General features: G+C 44.6%; 2 protein-coding genes across 2 annotated transcripts; both read left to right on the top strand.

Annotated features, from left to right (window-relative positions):
• Positions 1-966, top strand: LOC135105388 (cuticle protein AM1199-like). Its single transcript, XM_064013521.1, has 3 exons — positions 1-108; positions 308-537; positions 648-966. The coding sequence occupies exons 1-3, from the start codon at positions 100-102 to the stop codon at positions 802-804; spliced, it is 396 nt and encodes a 131-aa protein (XP_063869591.1). The 5' UTR covers positions 1-99; the 3' UTR covers positions 805-966.
• A 4,779-nt stretch (positions 967-5,745) lies between these two features.
• LOC135105387 (cuticle protein AM1199-like) lies at positions 5,746-6,822 on the top strand. The gene is made up of 3 exons (XM_064013520.1): positions 5,746-5,953; positions 6,162-6,391; positions 6,504-6,822. Exons 1-3 carry the CDS (start codon positions 5,945-5,947, stop codon positions 6,658-6,660), a joined length of 396 nt encoding a protein of 131 aa, XP_063869590.1. The 5' UTR covers positions 5,746-5,944; the 3' UTR covers positions 6,661-6,822.
• Positions 6,823-13,742: the final 6,920 nt, after the last annotated feature.

The following is a 13,742-nucleotide window of genomic DNA, read 5'->3' as shown; positions in this document are numbered from 1 at the left end:
CCAGAAAGGTGAGCAGGAAGGCGAAGACACGCTTCACCCGTGTATAAATGCAGCTGCGATCGATTGTCTGTCAGAATCAGCTCACCGCAGCCTCTCAACATGCAGCTCGTGAGTACACAGCCTCCTCACACACCTCTCGTTACACTATGACTTGTCCTCAAGTCCCTGCCAGTTTCATCACGACTCACTAATGTGAACACGATGGGCGACTCTGCTTCTCCTTCTCCTGGGCTGTCCTCCACCAGTCCTCGAGACACAGCAGTGGAACATCTTTGGCCAATAAGACTCATTCCTGTCGCTCCTACAGGCTCTCCTCGTGTGCCTGGTGGCCGCCACCACTGCCGCCCCGCAGTTCTTCGGCCGATTCGGGCGCCCTTATTACGGCGACGGCAAACACATCGCCATCCTGTCACAGTCCCAGGAGGGTCCTGACGGCGCCAGGTTCCGCTACGCATTCCAGACAGAGAACGGCATCAACGTAGAGGCGCGGGGCACTCCTGGATCCAAGGGCCAGAGCAACATCGACGGCAGCTTCAGGTGAGTCACGTGTCCAAGGAAGGACCTGTGAGTACCTGACCCAGGTGTCACAACACTCTTGCCGCCTGCTGATCCAGCCTCGCTAAGCCCAATCTTCCCCGTCATTCCAGCTTTCCTTTCCCTGAGGGAGGCACCGGCAGTGTGAGCTACGTGGCTGACGAGAATGGCTACCGCCCAGAGTCCCCGCTCATCCCCACGCCTCACCCACTCCCCGCCCACGCCATTGAACAGATTCGCTTCGCTCAAAGCCAGGGCAGATCAGGCTGAGGCGCCTCTCCAATGCCGTCCCCGTCCACACCCAGACGCGGACATCTGACGAACAGAGGTCCTCATCTGGTTTCGATGACCACGCGTCACTCGTCAGAAAGTGTCTAGCCAGTACAACCTAACCAGGCATGTTGTCAGGATAATAAAGACAGAGCAGATGAACGCTGGTGCTTCCTTCCTCCCTTAGCAGTCTTCATCAACTGTGGTAATGCTCGGCATTGTCTTACCATCGCATTCCCACCCACACCTCCATCACCACTAACGCCGCCGCCGCCACCACCACCACCACCACCACCACCTTCGTACATGAGACACTGTCACTCCTGCACCTGCCAGCCTACCAGCCCACGACCCTCCTGACGGGGCGAGGGTGGGAGGTCAAAGGTGCCTTTCCCAGGACATCTTCAGAGGCCCCGTTGTCTGAAGGTGAACGCTGCGTGGATGAGAGTATATAAATAACCGGTAGAGAGCTCTCAATGTCAGTGTGGTAATTACCGTGTCATAGGCATCATAAATACTTTAACTAAGATATCTGAAGTGTTAATATCAAAGAAATTACTTTTATGATGGAGTGTCAAGCTGACGCACAGAAAGTCCGGCATTGCAGCAAGAACATGGTATCCTTATCATTACTGATCCATTATGCTACGGGGAAAAAAGAAAAGTTATGTTTCATTTGTGGTTTACTGCAAAGCATATGCCAGGGCTTCTCGAGCAATGGGATAAAAGAATAACATGAAATAATGACCCGCCAAAATTGTCGCCCCAAAAAAGATTGAAAAAGACTTTCAAACATCCTGGCCTGAATACTTTCGGAAGTGTCTTGAGACTGAAAGATTAGTAATCTGTTGGTTAGTGTGTTGGGTTCTTTGAAAGCATGTACGGACATACTTCATACGCAATGAACACAAAATATCTTGCAAAAGTTACTTTCACAAGATGTAATAGTAGCTGTGGTGGTGGTAGTAGTAGTAGTAGTAGTAGTAGTAGTAGTAGTAGTAGTAGTAGTAGTGTAGCAGTAGTAACAACAGCAGTAACAATGTAGTAGTAGTAACAGCAGTAGAAATAGTGTAGCAGTACTAACAGCAGCAGTAGTAGTAGCTATAATGATAATGATAACAGTAGTAGTAGTAGTAGTAGTAGTAGTAGTAGTAGTAGTAGTAGTAGTAGTAGTAGCAGCAGAAATAGTAGTAACAGTAGCAGTAATAATAGCAGTAGCAGTAGTAGTAGTAATAGTTATAATAATGATAGAAGTAGTAGTAGTAGTAGTAGTAGTCGGGAATGGCAGTACAGCAATAGCAGCAACAAAAACGGTAAGATAATCCATATTCTCTTTATTTTTGTTACTATGACTAACATTTTCACCATGACATCAATAACTTTTGAGACTCACATGGCAACTACCACACTTACCTAATTCACAAGCGCCCTTAGTCCCTGCCTCTCTTATTCATTGCTTGTCTCTTCCTCAACTCAGACACTCACACCCTCCTTGTCTCTCCCTAAAACCCCACACACACACCCTCCTCGTCGCCCCCTCAACCCATACACACTCACGCCCTCCTGTTCTCCACGTCAACTGACACACCCACTAAAACCTCCTCCTCTCCCCGCCAACTCACACACATTCACAACTTCCTCTCACCCTTAAAGGTTGAAATAAATGGAAAAGCATACAAGAGGACTAGTGTAACCAGCAGGGTGCCCCTAGGATCAGTTTTAGGACCTGTACTCTTTTTTAGTTTCTATAAACGGCATCGATAAAAGATCTCACCTCCATAGTATCAAAGTTTGCTGGTAACACCAAAATTGTTCATTGCGTTCTATCTAACGAAGAAGTAAAAGAAATGCAGAAAAATTTGATATTTTGACAATAACAAAAGACAAACTTGAAAATAATGGAAAACAAAAGTATATGGAGAAACAGGGAAGTAGAAAAAAGATAATACAAGAAAGATATGAAACAGAATCACCAATTCTGGAAGAGCTAAAAACAATTAAAAAGGGAACAGAAATAAGAAAAATAATGTCGTATCTACAGACTGATCAAGAAGTGAAAGACATTTAGGGATACATGAATTATGAAAACACTATAAAATGGAGAACAGATACAAACAATTAATAATCATGATCATGAAAATGATCATGAAAATGCACTTTAAGATGGTACATAAATTACACAGGCAGACAATGGAAAAAGGCAAATTACGATGAGGGTAAGGAAATCATGAAACTCAAGCGAATGCCTCGGGAGGACGATAAACACAGGGTGTCCCCGTATGTTTGAAAAGCGGCTCTTAACCACCACTACATTGCTGTGTTACCTGGACATTTTCTTCACTGACACATACAAAAATTTCTGTCGTTTGCTGTTTCCTGTAAAGATTTGACTGCGAAGATTGTATACAAAAAAATATTACTTAGCCACGCGGCACCACTCGAGGAGGTAGCAAGCCGAGGAAACAGGGAGGGAGGCGGAGGTCCGCCCAGGCGAGCGGCTCCGGTAACACACAACTTACAAGTTAATTTCTCCCAAATAAAGCAAAACACACCATATGTGTATAGAGTATTTGCGACTTAGAATTACTTTATCATATCCCGATATATGTACCTTAACTCGCGGGACACTGTGTACTGTATAAAAGGTTACAAGAAACAACCCGGACGTGTGGTGATAAATGCGCATCAGGGATTCAAACATGACGGAAAAGGACACGACGCCAGGTAAATATATTACAAGTGAAAGGAAACATGTATGCAAAGGTATGATAAATAAATGCAAGGCAATAAAAAGATAAAATAATGAAAAAGACGAAAAGAGAGAAAGAAAAAAAGATAAAAACATACACTGATAAAAAAATTGATTAAAAACCCAAAATAAGTGCTTTAATGAAGCTACTAGTAGTAAAAACAAGGACAAACACAACTTACAATAAATAAATAAATACACCTCTATAATTTTTCCCTACCATTGGCCATCTTCCGAAACTGGTACACTCTTTGGCTTCCATTCAAATATCCTGTTATTTTTACTTTTATTCACTTTTATTAATGACATTTTGTTCACTTCATATTCGTGGGGATGCACCGACCTGTGCCCTCAAAGTGCGGCACAGCAAGCCTGCGACCAGAGGTGAAGTGTCCGTATTTGCCAAGTGTTGTATCAGGCGACCATGTGTAAATCCTGGTTCTTCTAGTACTGTGTAGGTGGTGGCCAGGATGCAGATAAACTCGTTGTTAAAGCAGCTGCAGATATATTAATAAAATAAAACTGTACAAAATGATACGTGATCAGCTGCCAGCGGGCCACATGCTCCGCCACGGAAGCCAGGCGGACACGGACTACTGATGATGGGATGGTTGCTGGGCCTGCCGGCTTAGGTCACGGCCGGGGCTGACGTCCGGAGACAAAGGGATGATGGTTAACCTCACTCCCACGTGGTGATAGATAGGGCGGCCAGAGGTTTGGCGTCAGGTCCCAGAGGACCGGAGAATTGAATACAGGGGCGGGCGAAGCGTCCCGCCACATTGCTCGGCCATCCTCCTCGCGGAGTCCTTGCAGCGAAAGCATACAGGCTGAAGCAGACACACTGATTTACATAATAAAGACGTACTTATCTGTGTAAGACACGTGATGTATGCACTATAGACAATCGTAAGGCTCACAGAACAATGACGTCAGAAAAGTGAGTACTGACGAATCACAGAACTCACATAGCAGTGACGTCAGAAAAGAACACAGCAGCCAAATCACAAAACTCACAGAGCTGTGACGTTAGCACAGCTAATCACAGGTCAACAAAAACACTAGAGAGAACAATAAATTTGCAATAAATTGCAAAATAAAATTGCTCTGCAAAAATCAAAACGTTGCACAAATAACGCACATGATGGCGATAATTTCCGTCGAGTGTGGTGGGTGAGTGGCCCGCGTTGGGTGCAGAGACTGCCACAAAAAGACACCACAGTTTGCACCAGAAGGCATGATATAAAAAATCTTGGAACGACGGGATTAGCAGCAAAGCAGTCGAGTTGCGTCGGTGAAGGCTTAAAAGTTCAAGATTTGAAACAAGGACGGCGTCTGTGACGGCTTGAAGTCGTACAGGAAGAGGCTGGCGGGGCAGGATTGGCATAAAAAGCTTCAGAGAGGCACGGAAAGCAGCTGAAGAAAGCACCGTAGACGTGTAGTAGTGTAGCAGTTTGCGTCGGTGACAGCTCAGCAGAAATACGTCGGTGACGACTTAGCAGGTAACCCAGAGGAGATGAAGATAGCTGGTGTAGCTGACGACGAGAAGGGGGAGTGGACAAGAAGACTGGTAGCGTCGACTCCCATCGCGGCCATCATTTTTATGTACCAGGGAATGTAGTGCTTCTAGGACTAGTACTTCTGTAGAGGTGGTGGCCAAGAAAACACGGTGGTAAAAATCAGCTCCTGTATATTGATATAATAAAATAAAATTATAAAAAACATAATAATAAGTAAGTTGCAAGGACCCGCACGTCCAACATTGAGGCTGGCTGGACGAGGACTACCGATGATGGTGGGGTGGTTGCTGGGCCTGCCGACTCACGTCACGGCCGAGGATGGCTTCCGAAGACAAAGGGATAAGGGTTGACCTGACTCATACATGGTGATGAGGGTATTCATGTGTTTCCTGCTTCCGTGAAAGTTTCAGGCAACTCGCTAGTTATTATTATTACTGTAATCATTACTGTCATTACTGTAATTAGTACTCGTAATACCATCATCATCAATTGAGGCGTCAGTTTATCTATTTACCATTTTATTGACATCAGGTGCTTCTTTAACAATGTATCATTTTGAGCGTCGTTACTGTTCAGTCATTCAGTGCAAGTGAAAGCGTCGCTGAGAATCAACAGTACAAGTGAAAAACACGCATTCCCTGCTGCTTGACCGCCCTGCTCCAGAGGCGTGAAGGCGAGGCGTGCAGATGGGGTGCGCTCCTGGGGGTGACAGGCCAAGAGGTTACCAAGCGGCATCGTGAAACTTGTTCTGTTTTAATCAGGGCCTTGGGACGCTCCAGAAAGGTGAGCAGGAAGGCGAAGACACGCCTCCCCCGTGTATAAATGCAACTGCGATCGACTGTCTGTCAGAATCAGCTCACCGCAGCCTCTCAACATGCAGCTCGTGAGTACACAGCAGGGGACGCCTCCTCACACACCTCTCGTTACACTGTAACTTGTCCTCAAGTCCCTTCCAGTCTCATCACGACACACTAATATAAACATCCTTAGCGATTCTGCCTCTCCTCATCTTGAGCAGTCCTCCACCAATCCTCGAGACACAGCAGTGGAACATCTTTGGCCAATAAGGCTCCTTCCTGTCGCTTCTACAGGCTCTCCTCGTGTGTCTGGTGGCCGCCGCCACTGCCGCCCCGCAGTTCTTCGGCCGATTCGGGCGCCCTTATTACGGCGACGGAAGACACATCGCTATCCTGTCGCAGTCTCAGGAGGGTCCTGACGGCGCCAGGTTCCGCTACGGATTCCAGACGGAGAACGGCATCAACGTGGAGGCACGGGGAACTCCTGGATCCAAGGGCCAGAGCAACATCGACGGCAGCTTCAGGTGAGTCACGCGTGCAAAAAAGGACCTGTCAGTAACTCAAAACCAGGTGTCCCACCACACCTGCCTCCTGCTGCTCCAGTCTCGCTCACCCCAATCTTCTCCGTCATTCCAGCTTTCCTTTCCCCGAGGGAGGCATCGGCAGTGTGAGCTACGTGGCTGACGAGAATGGCTACCGCCCAGTATCCCCGCTTATCCCCACGCCTCACCCACTCCCCGCCCACGCCATCGAGCAGATTCGCTTCGCCCAGAGCCAGGGCAGGTTTGGCTAAGACGCCTCCCCACCGCCGGCCCCGTTCACGCATGAACGCAGACATCTGATGAACACAGGTCCTCATCTGGTTACGCTGACAACGCGTCACTCGTCAGAAAGTGTCCAGCCGGTAAAACCTAACCAGGCATGCTGGCAGGGTAATAAAACCAGAGCAGATGAACGCTGGCGCTTCCTTCCTCCCTCTGCCGTCATGAGCAGCTATGGTAGTGCTCGGCATTACCTCCCCATCATATTATCACCCCCGCCCGCAATCCCAACCCCCTTCCCCACAACCACCACCACTTCCACCACCACCACAATCACCACCACCACTATCATACAAAAGACACTGCCATTCCTGCACCTGCCAGCCTATCAGTTCGCGTCCCTCCTGATGGGATGAGGATCAGAGGTCAGAGGTGCCTTTCCCAGGACATCCTCAGATGCCCCGTTCTCTGAAGGTGAACGCTGTATGGATGAGAGCATATAAATAACCGGTAGAAAGCTCTCGTTGACAATGTGGTAAGTACCCTGTCAGAGACGTCATGAATACTATAGTAAAATAATGTGATGCGTTAATATCAAAGGAAATAGTATCATTAAAATCACTGATCCATTATGGTATAGGGAAGAAAGAAAAATTGTACGTTTTGTTAGTGGTTTACAGCAAAGCGTATGAACAAAAGCATATCAGCAAAGCATATATAAGGATTCTCGAGAAATGGGGGTAAAAGAACAACAATTAATAATGACCCGCCATAAATGTTGCCCCCAAAAGGCTAAAACCACAAGATTTTCAAACATGCTGACCTGAATACTTTCGAAAGTGTCTCAAGACTGTAAGATTAGGAACCTTTTGCTTAGTTTGTTGGATTCTTGGAAATCATGTACCTATTTCCACGTGCGGTGAACTCAAAATGTATAGGAAAGTCACTTTTATAAGACGTAATAGTAGTAGTAGTAGTAGAAGTAGTAGTAGTAGTAGTAGTAGCAGCAGCAGCAGCAGCAGCAGCAGCAACAGCAGCAGCAGCAGCAGTAGTAGTAGTAGTAATAGTAGTAGTAGTAGTAGTAGTAGTAGTAGTAGTAGTAGTAGTAGTAGTAGTAGTAGTAGTAGTAGTAGTAGTAGTAGTAGCAGCAGCAGCAGCAGCAGCAGCAGCAGCAGCAGCAGCAGCAGCAGCAGCAGCAGCAGCAGCAGCAGCAGCAGTAGTAGTAGTAGCAGTAACAGTCGTTGTAGTAGTGGTAGTAGCAGTAGTAGTATTATGATTAGTAGCAGTAGAGGTAGCAGTAGTAGTAGTATGATTAGTAGCAGTAGAGGTAGCAGTAGTAGTAAAGTCGGGAATAGAAGTAGCAAAAGCAACAACAAAAAAAAAGGTAGCATAGTCACTTAGTATCATTAGTTTTGCTCCTCTCACTATTGTCATAAAGTATATTTTCACGATCGCATCTATGACTCACCAGCCAACTCCCAGACTTACCTGATTCTGAAGTCCGCTCCATCATTGTCTCCCTGTCATACTCTTCTTCGAAATGCTTTCAGACCACTCCTCGTTATATTAGTTGAACGAAAGGCTACATCAACCTCAATGTCTCGTCTTCAACTTACAAACACACCCTCTTTGTCTCCCCCACAACCAATACACACACACACACACCCTCCTCCTCTCCTCTTCAGCTTATACTCACGACCTCCTCTACCCCTCCAGCGTAACCTGCAGGGTGCTCCGAGGATCAACTGTACTCTTTTTAGTTTATATAAACAACATTGATGAGGGTGTCACCTGCATAATATTAAAGTATGACGATAAAAAAAAAAAAATGCTAATACCGCTGTATATAATGCACAAGTAAAATAAGTGCAAAGCAATGTAGAAGAAACAAATCATGCAAAAAGCTACTTGGAGAGTTAAATTTATTTCTTTAACTCAAGGAAGACTAAGAGGTGACTCAATAAAAATGTTTAAAAATCACCAAAGGCATCGATAACATGGACTGCAATAAATACCTCACGACCAACGATTCAACTCACACGCAAAGAAAAGCCTGCAAACTGTTGGGAAATCCCTCAACTCTCACAACTCTAAAAAAAAAATACTTCTTTCAATTGAGTCGTCAACTTATGGAGCAGACATCTCCCAAAATGTGGCCGACTTTTGAGCGTCGTTCAGATAAATATTTTGCTTCAAGTTCGCGGATGGCTGCAGTAATTATTATTATTATTATTATTATTATTATTATTATTATTATTATTATTATTTTAATGTAGGGGCACCGGCCAATGGTAACAAAATTATAATAAAAAAAAAGGCCCACTGAGGTGCCGGTTCCCAAACACAGTCAAAAGCGGTCGTCGAAAATTAAAGGATAATTATATTGAAACCTCCCTCTTGAAAGAGTTCACGTCATGGGAAGGAAGAAATACATAAGCCGGCAGTGAGTTCCAGAGTTTACTAGAGAAAGGGAGGAATGATTGAAAATACTGGTTAACTCTAGCATTAGAGAGGTGGACAGAATAGGGGTGAGAGAAAGAAGAAATTCTTGTGCACCAACACCGCGGGATAAGGGGAGGCATGCAGTTAGCAAGATCAGAAAAGCAGTTAGCATAAAAATACCAGTACAAGATAGCAAGAGATCCAATATTGGAGTGATGAGAATAGAGACTGAGGACAGTCGGTTAGAGAAGTTGATAAAACGAAAAGCTTTTGATTCCACCCTCTCAAAAAGAGCGGTATGAATGGAAACTACCCTCACTGAACGTTTGCCTTTGTGTCTCACAACACAAATGGGCAGTCACAGCCTTCCCTCTAAAGACAACTCTCTTCCTTCATACGAAAGTACAAGCACCTATTTACGCATAGACACCTTCACTCAAAAATTCAAAATTATCACGGCGACTCCTACACCAGCCTCGGAGTCTCCATCTGGGGAGGGGGCCAGAAATGTTCCCTGGTCGGACTGCTCTTCTGGTATCGACCTTAAGTTTAAGTGTCTTGACACCCCACCTTAACTTTTTCTTCATTAACTTCTGCAACATTCGCTGTCTTAGATCTAATTATCAATCTGTAGAACACCACTTCTCCTCTATTAAACCTATTAAACCTCATCTTCTTTTCCACACTAAAACACAGGTGTTTGAGGCAACTGACAGTAGCCCCTTTTCTGTTCCCTCCTATTTTCTCTAGCCTCATTTTCAATCCAAAGCTGGATGTTACATTTATGTGCGCACCATTTAACCTGCTCTCGTGCCCACACTCTTAAATCTTCCAAGTTTTCCACCATCTGGCTACGACTACAGAGTCACTCTCAAACTAAATTTATCTGTGCAGTATACCTCTCACCTAACTCCTCTGACTATAAGAAATTCCTTGACTACTTAACTTCTAAAGTGGAGCATATTCTGACTCTCTTCCCTTTTGCAGAGTTCTCCATTCTTGGAGACTTCAACGTTCACTATCAGCTTTGGCTTTCCTCTCCCTTCACTGACCATCCTGGTAACTAGTCTTGAACTTTGCTAGCCTCCACGACCTAGAGCAATTGGTGCAACACCCTACTCGTATTCCTAGCCGTCTTGAAGATACGCCCAAAATTCTTGACCTTTTCCTAACCTCTAATCCTTCTGCTTATGCTGTTACCCTCTCTTCTCCGTTAGGCTCTTCCAATCACAATCTCGTATTTATATCCTGTCCTATCGCTCGAATCCCTCCTCAGGAAACCCCTTAAGCGGAGGTGCCTCTGGCGTTTTGCCTCTGCTAGCTGGGGGGACCTGAAGAGGTATTTTACTGATTTTCTTTTCAATGACTACTGCTTCCGTGTCAGAGACCCGTTTCTGTGTGCCAAGCGCATAACAGAGGTGCTAGTGTCTGGCATGGAGGCGTACATTCCTCACCCTTTTTCTCGGACTAAACCTTTCAAACCTTGGTTTAACACAGCCTGTTCTCGTGCTATACATGATAGAGAGGTGGCCCACAATGGGTACTTCAGCCCTCCATCACCAGAATCTCGCACACTTTATATTTCTGCCTGGAACCATGCCAAGTTTTTTTTTACAACTACCCAAAAACTCCTTCATTAACAGAAAGTGTCAAAATCTTTCAAGATCAACCCCTCTCGTGAATTCTGGCATCTAGCCAAAAAACATCTCCAATAACTTTGTTTCCTCTTCTTTCTCTCCTTTACTTTAAACATAATGACACCACTGCAATCACATCTATTTCTAAAGTTGAACTCTCCGCTCAAACCTTTGCTAAAAACTCTACTTTGGACGATTCTGGGCTTGTTCCTCCCTCTCCTCCACCCTCTGACTACTTCATGCTACCTATTAAAACTCTTCGCAATGATGTTTTCCATGCCCTTACTGGCCTAAACCCTCGGAAGGCTTATGGACCTAATGGAGTCCCTCCTATTGTTCTCTGAAACTGCATCTCCGTGGTTGCACCTTGTCTAGTCAAACTCTTTCAACTCTGTCTGTCAACCTATCCTTCTTGCTGGAAGTTTGCCTACATTCAGCTTATTCCTAAAAAGGGTGACCGTTCTAATTCCTCAAACTACCGTCGTATTGCTTTAATTTCCTGTCTATCTGAAGTTTTTGAATCTATCCTCAACAGGAAGATTCATAAACATCTATCACTTCACAAACTTCTATCTGATCGCCAGTATGGGTTCTGTCAAGGCCGCTCTACTGAGTCTTGCTCATCCACTTTTAGAGATTTTGGTGAAACTTTTGCTGTTACCTTAGACATATCAAAACCTATTGGCACAAAGCCTTCCAAACTACCCTCTTACGGCTTCTATCCTTCTCTCTGTAAGTTCATCTCAAGTTTCCTTTCTGACCGTTCTATTGCTGCTGTGGTAAACGGTCCCTGTTCTTTTCCTAAATCTATTAACAGTGGTGTTCTTCAGGGTTCTGTCTCGACATCCACTCTCTTCCTATTGTTCATCAATAATATTCTAAACCAAACTTCTTGTCCTATCCACTCCTACGCTGATGATACCACCCTGCACTTTTCCAAGTCTTTTCATAGACGTCCAGCCCTTCAGGAAGTAAGAAGTTCATGGAGGATAGCCACAGAACGCCTGACTTCTGAGCTCTCTAAAATTTCTGATTGGGTTAGAGCAAACATGGTATTGTTCAATGGCTCAAAAACTCAATTCCTCCATCTATCAACTCGACACAACCTTCAAGACAACTATCAGAGAAGATTAGACAAGTTTATGAGAAGATTAGAGAAGTTTATGGATGGGGATAGCAGATGGAAATAGGTAGGTGTGTTTCATACAGGGACTGCCACGTGTAAGCCTGGTCGCTTCTTGCAGCTTCCCTTATTTCTTATGTTCTTATGTTCTTATCCCCTCTTCTTCAATGACACTCAACTGTTCCCCTCTCCGACAATTAACATCCTCGGTCTGTCATTTCCTTATAAACTAAACTGGAAACCACATCTCATCTCTGTCTAAAACAGCTTCTATGAAGTGAGACGTCTCCGCCAGTTTTTCTCACCCTTCCAACTGCTAACTCTGTACAGGGGTCTTATCCATCCATATATGGAGTATGTTTCACATGTCTACAGGGGTTCCACTGATACTGCTCTTTTAGACATGGTGGAATCAAAAGGATTTTGTCTCATCAACTCCTCTCCTCTAACTGACCGTCTTCAACCCCTTTCTCATCGCCGTAATGTTGTATCTCTATCTATCTCTTACCGCTATTTTCATGCTAACTGCGCTTTTGATCTTGCTAACTGTATGCCTCCCCTCCTCCCACGGCCTCGGTGCGCAAGACTTTCTTCTTTCTCTCACCCCTATTCTATCCACCTCTCCCATGCAAAAGTTGAGTATTCTCAATCATTCATCCCTTTCTCTTGTAAACTCTGGAATTCCCTGCCTGCTTCTGTATTTCCACCTTTCTATGACTTAATTCCTTCAAAGAGGAGGTTTCAAAACACTTCTTCAATTTTTGACTATCGCTTCGAACCGTGTTCGGGGACCGGTATCTGTGAGCTTTTTATTTATTTATTTTTTTTTTATTGGGTTTTTATTGCCCTTGGCCGATCTCCCTCCTACATAAAAAAAAAAAAAAAGAATACATGTGAAGCATACTCCATACATGGATAATCCCAGGTACAGAGTTATCAGCTGGATAGGATAAGAAAAACTGGCAGAGACGACTCAGAACACCTAACTTTATAGAAGCTGTTTTGGTTAGACAGGGCACAAAGGCACAAATGAACCCTGAAGAACACCACTGTCAATACATTTTGGAGAAGAACAGAAACTGTCTACCACACCAGCAATAGAGCGGTCAGAAAGGAAACTTTAAGAAGTTACAGAGAGAGAGAAGGATAAAAGCCGTAGCAGGATAGTCTAGAAGTCAAAACTTTGTGCCAGATTCTATCAAAAGCTTTTTATATGTTTAACGCAACAGCAAGTGTCATAAAAATCCCTGAAAGAGGATGACCAAGACTCGTTAAAAAAGCCAGAATCGGAATCGACAGAACTCATACTGGCGATGAGATAGAAGGTTAAGTGATAGATTTTTAAGAATCTTCCTGTTGAGGATAGATTCAATAACTTTAGAGAGGCAAGAAACTGTTACAGAATACTTCCTTGCACCCAGTAAATGGGGGCATCTCACTTAATCAATTTTCATTTTTTCCTATAAAATTTCCTTTGGGTTTTTATTTCTTCATTTCAGGTATTCATTTACTATCTGTTTTCTCTCTTCTACGGCTTATTCTGGAGGGTGGGGAGAGAGCCTTCTGCCTTGCTGTCACCTTCTTCTACTATTATTTTCTTAGAAGTCCTAGAACAGGTCACCTCGTGCGGACCGCAAGGTATGTTGTGGCCTGTATATGTAACTCTATTTAACTTAACTCACACACAAGATGAACCTACTTCAGTCCCTCCACACTTCCATCACAAGTTTACGCAACGCAGGAAATCCCGTTACATCCTGCCCTGAATTTTCCAGGAGACGAGGTGAGATACATCACATTTTCTCAGAGGTACTGGAGTGCCCGTGCTGCTTCACAGCCATTGCGTCTGAGTTTTTCAATCCCCAAGGCGGACACGGGAAAAGACAAAACGCCGCGTGTGTTCCAGGAGGGA

This window comes from Scylla paramamosain, chromosome 12, assembly GCF_035594125.1.
Source record: "Scylla paramamosain isolate STU-SP2022 chromosome 12, ASM3559412v1, whole genome shotgun sequence".
Lineage (NCBI taxonomy): Eukaryota > Metazoa > Arthropoda > Malacostraca > Decapoda > Portunidae > Scylla > Scylla paramamosain.
This window is presented reverse-complemented; position numbering and strand designations above follow the sequence as displayed.